Raw genomic sequence first — 6,603 nt, 5'->3', positions numbered from 1 at the left:
GTGAGCAAAAATTTGCTGTTTTTGGGTGTGTCCTTTTAAATGTTAATGAGTTGATCTCTGCACTAAATGGCAATGTCGTGGTTGGATAGTGCAGATTAAGGGGCGGTATTATCTTCACAGGGGGAGCCAAATTTCAATGACCTATTTTACATGCTTGCAGAGAATGGTTAATAGTTTTTATTAACCATTCTCTGCAACCATGTAAAATAGGTCATTGAAATTACTGGGTTGTTCTTTTACACATTTTTAGGTTGTTAGAAACACTGGGAACCCAATTATAGCACTTAAAGGTATAGTTCACCCAAAAATGAAAATGCTGTCATCATTTACTAACTCTCATGTTGTTACAAACCTGCATATTTTTCTTTGTTCTGATGAACACAAGGGAAGATATTTTGGGAAATGTTGGTAACCAAACCCTTTGTGGACCCCATTTACTTTCATAGTATTCTTTTTTCCTACTATGGAAGTGAATGGGGTCCACGAACGGTTTTGTTACAAACATTTATCGAAATATCTTCCAAGAAATTTATACAGATTTGTAACAACACAAGAGTGAGTAAATGATGACAGAATTGTTGGGTCTTTAAACATGGAAAAAGTCAAACTTTCATGATATGTCCCCTTTAAATTTATAGACAAACATTATATCAAATGAAAGAACAGATCCTCTGCTTTAAAAAAACTTTAATTCTACCTTTATTTGTTCTCTTTTTATCACCTTTCAAATATGGGTAGGTTTCTTCAAAAACACCTAATTTTGAGGTAATTTTGAGGTTTTGCATTTTTATAAAGGACTTTTGATAGAGATCAGATTCAGAGCGACCCTCAAAACACGTAGTTTAAACTGTTTGCCTAAGGGAATACTACCAGGTTTTATAACTTGGCCACCTGGTGCATAACTGTGGAAATACAAATTGCCGGAAAATCTCGTCATTGGCAGGGAAGAGTTAACTCGTCAATGGCAGGGAAAGAGTTAATAATTGGTATAATAAAAATTTTCGGATGAACTATTCTGCTACCCATATACAGTAGCAACAGAAGTAAAGCGGAGCTGCCGACTTCGGAGGAGATCCGCCTGGGAGTCTATTGATATCTGGGAACATTACAGTATGGCCATGATCACACCAGTAGATGTCAATAATACCCAAATATTGGCTGATTAATATACTAACTAGTAAAAATACAGAGAGGGTCAAAAAAATGCTCCATGAAACATCGTTTCAGTCTTAGAACATTTTATTGTTGTTTGAACAACCCAACCCATCCCACCCCAAACCCTCAATTTCCCATTGAATATATGCCTCCATATCCTCATCCTGTCCCACAAACACATGGTCAAAAACACAGTTCTTTTTCATTCAATATCATACAGAAACACTTGAAAGAAAACAAACTAACAAAACACAGAAAACAATGACCCGGCTCACCAGCCGTTTCAGCACATGTCAGGAGTGGTCAAGTCCCTTCTTTTCTCAAACAAAGAGAGACACTATAAGGAAAATAATGCAGTGATGACACCCGTTGGAAGGTTCGCGCCTTTGGAATGAGCATGACAAAACAATCATGAGAGGATTTTAAAGTGACGAAATGGGGCTTCTGGAGGGTTGGCTTTGGAATGGCTTTTAGAGATCCATATTTGTGTCAGAGATCTTGTGTTTAAACAGTACATTCAACTCTTTCTACAACCTGTTAAACTTTGCAATCTGGCCGAACAAACTTTATTCACATACTATTCACAAAACACAAATATACATCTATATGTACACATACTTTCCACATCAGTGTCCAGGCACTTTCCAAGAAAGTCCAAAAAGGGATTATAGTGAAAAATAACTTGCGTTACTGTCTTTAATCCGCATTACACCGTGACTTAAATGCCAGGCTTCACACACTTGCTGACTTTAAAAAGGCAGGGTGTATTTAAGTGGTGTAGTGTAATCCAGCATCTCCATCTGATCACACAGAGACTTCTTTAACAATCAGGCTGTCACAAGACATCATTCAATGCGGGGAAAACTATGCAAAATAATGAACTCATTGGGATTGCTAACTTGGCATTTTGCCGATATGGCAATTTTGTACATTTCACAGTTGGGGTCATAGTAGGTGTGTTTGTGTCATACTTACAGTATGCAAATATATATATATATATTCTCTGACCGGATATTTTCCCGATTTTGTGCTTGCAGTGGTACTGTAATTTACTGGCATTAAATGCAATTTCAATAACTCTTGGCTATCAGCTCCACTAAACGGTTTAAAAGAGAATAGACATCCATCTTCAATCAGGCTACTGGAGGACATAATGGCAAATATAAGCTTTGAAATTTCGAGATGGAATCGAAATGAACCGTGAAGCGATAAAACCAAAGGGATGCTTTGAATTATCTCAAGCCCAGGATTCAGCTGTACACTCGAAGCTGCACAATTGTTAAACAAAATCCACTTAAAGATCACGAGTCAGTCAGATAAATAGTTACAAGCGAAAAAGTAGCATTTCTTTCAACTTTGTTTCCTTGGATTCTGATGCGGCCTCACCTTGTTCTTGCCTTCTCAGCTCTGTTGTAAAAACACTTTTAACCGGGCTCTCGAATGCTTTGAGTAAGTGGATGAAGGTCAGAGTTTAATCCACCGCCAGCTTTTAGAATTGGCATCGCATCTGCCCCTTGCTAATGTACTTGCTTTGCTTTAAGCACACATGGCCACTGTTAGCACTTGAGACATACACCTTAAGACTTGAGGGATTTCCAGCAGACATTAAGTATATACAGGTGAGAGGAAAAAGACAACAGTCACAACAAGATAGGAAAGCCAGGGCGGCAGACATGGCCGCATTTCCTCTTGAGAAATATGGCACCGTATTTAAGGTAATAAACTCCGCCTCTGGATGACACAAGGACCAATCAGGTGGCTCCCCAGTAAATGTTGGTAAGGAGCGTACTGTAATCTGTGCTTGCTGGAATGCAGTCTCAAGGCCTTGGTTTAAAGCATAGCTCGACACTGGTGAAACCGTTGAAGAGCCATCGACATCTCGATAGGCAGTTGATGGAATTAGTCTGCTGGTTGATTCATTGTCAGTATTGTTCATACGATCGTGTGGATGTTAGCGTTTGTGCATGCACGTGTATGCGTGATGTCCTTACGGCTTCTTTTAAGGGGCACGGCAGATGCCCGACTCCTTTTAATTGGGCCACGGTAAAGATGCCTGGCTCTCCGCTCCGTTGAGTCACACATGAAGAGAGAGAGATATTCTTCCAACTGATGTTTATTTTTGCTCTTCAGTCCCGACAGCCAGAGATAAACAGGCCTGTGTAAAATAAAGCCGCTGTTTTTAGAAACAGCTCACAGTCGCATGAGCAAAGGTAAACCAACCATGCCAGGCATTAGAGCCTTTTTGCAGAACTGCTCACAGAAAAACAGGCTGAAAATATCTAAAAAACTAAAATAGTCATGGAGGGAGTAACACATTTAGATGTTTGGGGTTTTGTCCTTTCTCTTTCCTGCTTTTTGTTCAGAGTAACAAGATGGAGAGATGGTGAACGAGGTGCAGATGGAGATCGGGTCGTAAATGTGAGCCTGCCGTTGGTGCTGCTCCGGCCTGTGAGGTCAGCGATGGGTGGCTGGGATTCCGCTATCTGACCTCCAAGCAGTCCAAATACTCCAGAACCAGCTCATAACAGAAACGATACTGCTCCTGAACCACACAAACACAGAGAAATTAGATCACTACAGTGCAGTGATTCACTATCATATCGCTTACATGGCATTTGACTTGCCACCCGAGTAGGGCACAATTTGCATTTGAAAGTGCTCTCATTTTTTGGGGTCAAGTTACGGTGATTAATAAATCAATGAGTGAATGTACATTACATGCCTGCATGTACGTACAATGTCACTGCGTGCGATCACAATCACATGGCACTTGTGGCCAACATGGTACAAGTATTTCTAGTTATTTACATATACATTCATGCATTTATCTGATGTGTGTTCCCTGGGAACGAACCCCTGACCTTTTACGCTGCTAACGCTATGTTCTACTATTTAGGCTACAGGACCAAAGGTACAGCTGTTATAAATTAGCATTTTATATCTACATGTCTATAACTATGGGGCGGTTTCCCGGACAGGGATTAGACTAGTCCTAGACTAAATCATTTTTAAGAGCTGTCCAAACTGAAAACAACTTGCACTGACATATCTTAAAATACACCAGGGCCCTTTGATTTGCCTCATAATGCATACAGGTAATGTTTTTAGTAAGGCATGTATGTTAAAACTAGTTATATTTCCTAATTAAACTAAGGCCTAGTCCTGGATTAAGCTAAACCCTGTCCGGGAAACTACCCCTATATGTCTGTCTGTCTATTTTTATGTCTATCTCTACATGTCTATGTCCATATCTACAAGTCAATGCATATATCTATATGTTTATATTTACAAGTCTATGTCTATATGTCTATCTTTCTGTCTATCTTTCTATTTGTCAATCTGTCTGTCTGTATTTCTATATATCTATATATGTATGTCTATGTGTCTGTGTCTATCAGTCCATCTATCCATTTTGCTATCTTTATGTCTATATCTATATGTCTATGTATCTGTCTGTCTGTCTACCTACCTACCTGCCTATATTTCTGTCTATCTGTCTGTCTGTCTGTCCATCCGTCCGTCCAAGTTTCTATCTTTCTGTCTATATCTATCTATCTATCTATCTATCTATCTATCTATCTATCTATCTATCTATCTATCTATCTATCTATCTATCTATCTATCTATCTATCTATCTGTTTGTCTAGATGTGTATGTCTATGTTTCTTTATCCATCTACCTATCTTTATGTCTATATATGTATATGTCTGTCTGTCTGTCTATCTAAGTTTCTATCTTTTTGTCTATTTCTATCTATCTATCTATCTATCTATCTATCTATCTATCTATCTATCTATCTATCTATCTATCTATCTATCTATCTATCTATCTATCTATCTATCTATCTATCTATCTATCTATCTGTCTATCTCCCTGTCTATCTATATATCTGTATGTCTAGATGTGTATGTCCACATGTATATGTCTATGTGTCTCTATCCATCTATCTATCTTTATGTCTTTATCTATATGTATATGTCTATATGTCTGTCTGTCTGTCTGTCTATCTATCTAAGTTTCTATCTTTCTGTCTGTATCTATACGTCTATGTCTATCTTTCTATCTATCTATCTGCCTGTCTATCTCTCTGTCTATCTATATATCTGGATGTGTATGTCCATATGCTTATGTCTATGTGTCTCTATCCATCTATCTATCTTTATGTCTATATCTATATGTATATGTATATGTCTGTCTATCTATCTATCTATCTATCTATCTATCTATCTATCTATCTATCTATCTATCTATCTATCTATCTAAGTTTCTATCTTTCTGTCTATATCTATCTATCTATCTATCTATCTATCTATCTATCTATCTATCTATCTATCTATCTATCTATCTATCTCTCTCTCTGTCTATCTATATATCTATACGTCTATGTCTATACGTCCATGTCTTTCTGTCTGTCTGTCTATCCATCTGTTTTTCATAACCATTGTACCTACCAGTGTCTCCTCCATGCTGGGCTTAGCGTTCCGAAGGGTCTTGACGGCATAGAATACATCCAACATGTTTTGGTATTCTATAATTTCCATCAGGATGTTATATGTCTATATCTATGTCTCTATGTCTATATCTATACATCTAGTCTGTCTGTCTGTCTGTTTATCTATCCATCTGTTTTTCATAACCATTGTACCTACCAGTGTCTCCACCATGTTGGGCTTAGCGTTCCGAAGGGTCTTGACAGCATAGAAGACATCCACCATGTTCTGGTATTCTATCATTTCCATCAGGATGTTACTGGCAGAGTACATTCCACTGCGACCTCCACCGTTCCTACACAAGCACAAATATAACAAAACCAACTTATCACAAGCCGAGAAAACATAACAATTGAGCACAGCGGCAGAAATGTATTCACAACTCGCTCCTAAACGGAAATTTCACACATCCAGTTATTATCAAACCAGCCTGCACCGGCAGCATACAAAAAGCTCCTGAAGATCCCAAAGGTTTTCTGCTATGTATGCGTACGGCTCGACGCCGGCGTCTAGATGAGGCGAGGCCGAGATAATCAATCGCAGTCAGTGCTTTGGCAGCTCTGGATTTAGTGCAGAGAAAGGCCCGCGCTGTTCTGTATTAAAGCATAATTGATTTCATCTCCATAATCTCTTCGCTCTGCCTGTGGTTGGTAACACTGTGTGACAGCCCTGAGTGATGTGCTTCTGGGAGGCGATGGGAAGAGAAGTCGTGCCTGGGGTTCGAGATGAGACGCCTCGTGGGCAAGAGGAGAGACGAAGCCACGGGGGAGAAGAAGTGTGCGGTTAAAGGGATAACAACCATGTTAACACCTAGACTAGGATCATTGACTCTGGCTTCTCATGCTGGGTATAAGTTAACTTTCAGTTTAGAAATGACTTTGTTATAGGACGGTGACAGAGAAAACCTTTACCTTTATGTAATATTATTTTCTTATTATCTCTTATTATCTATCTATCT

At 38.8% G+C, this 6,603-nt stretch overlaps 1 protein-coding gene across 14 annotated transcripts in view; it reads right to left on the bottom strand.

The window, feature by feature from the left end:
• Window positions 1-1,243: 1,243 nt before the first annotated feature.
• Window positions 1,244-6,603, bottom strand: part of ptprub (protein tyrosine phosphatase receptor type Ub) — a 251,449-nt gene continuing 246,089 nt past the window's right edge. For all 14 annotated transcript variants that reach the window (XM_065298426.2, XM_065298432.2, XM_065298433.2 and 11 more), the window contains 2 exons: window positions 5,805-5,940; window positions 1,244-3,697 (listed from right to left, as the gene is read on the bottom strand). In XM_065298426.2, coding sequence (XP_065154498.1) covers window positions 3,635-3,697; window positions 5,805-5,940 — 199 coding nt within the window. In that variant the 3' untranslated portion in view covers window positions 1,244-3,634. The remainder of the gene's footprint in view (window positions 3,698-5,804; window positions 5,941-6,603) is intronic.

The sequence above is a fragment of the Paramisgurnus dabryanus genome, chromosome 13, assembly GCF_030506205.2.
Source record: "Paramisgurnus dabryanus chromosome 13, PD_genome_1.1, whole genome shotgun sequence".
Lineage (NCBI taxonomy): Eukaryota > Metazoa > Chordata > Actinopteri > Cypriniformes > Cobitidae > Paramisgurnus > Paramisgurnus dabryanus.
The sequence above is the reverse complement of the archived record's forward strand: the minus strand, read 5'-3'. Positions and strand labels throughout refer to the sequence as shown.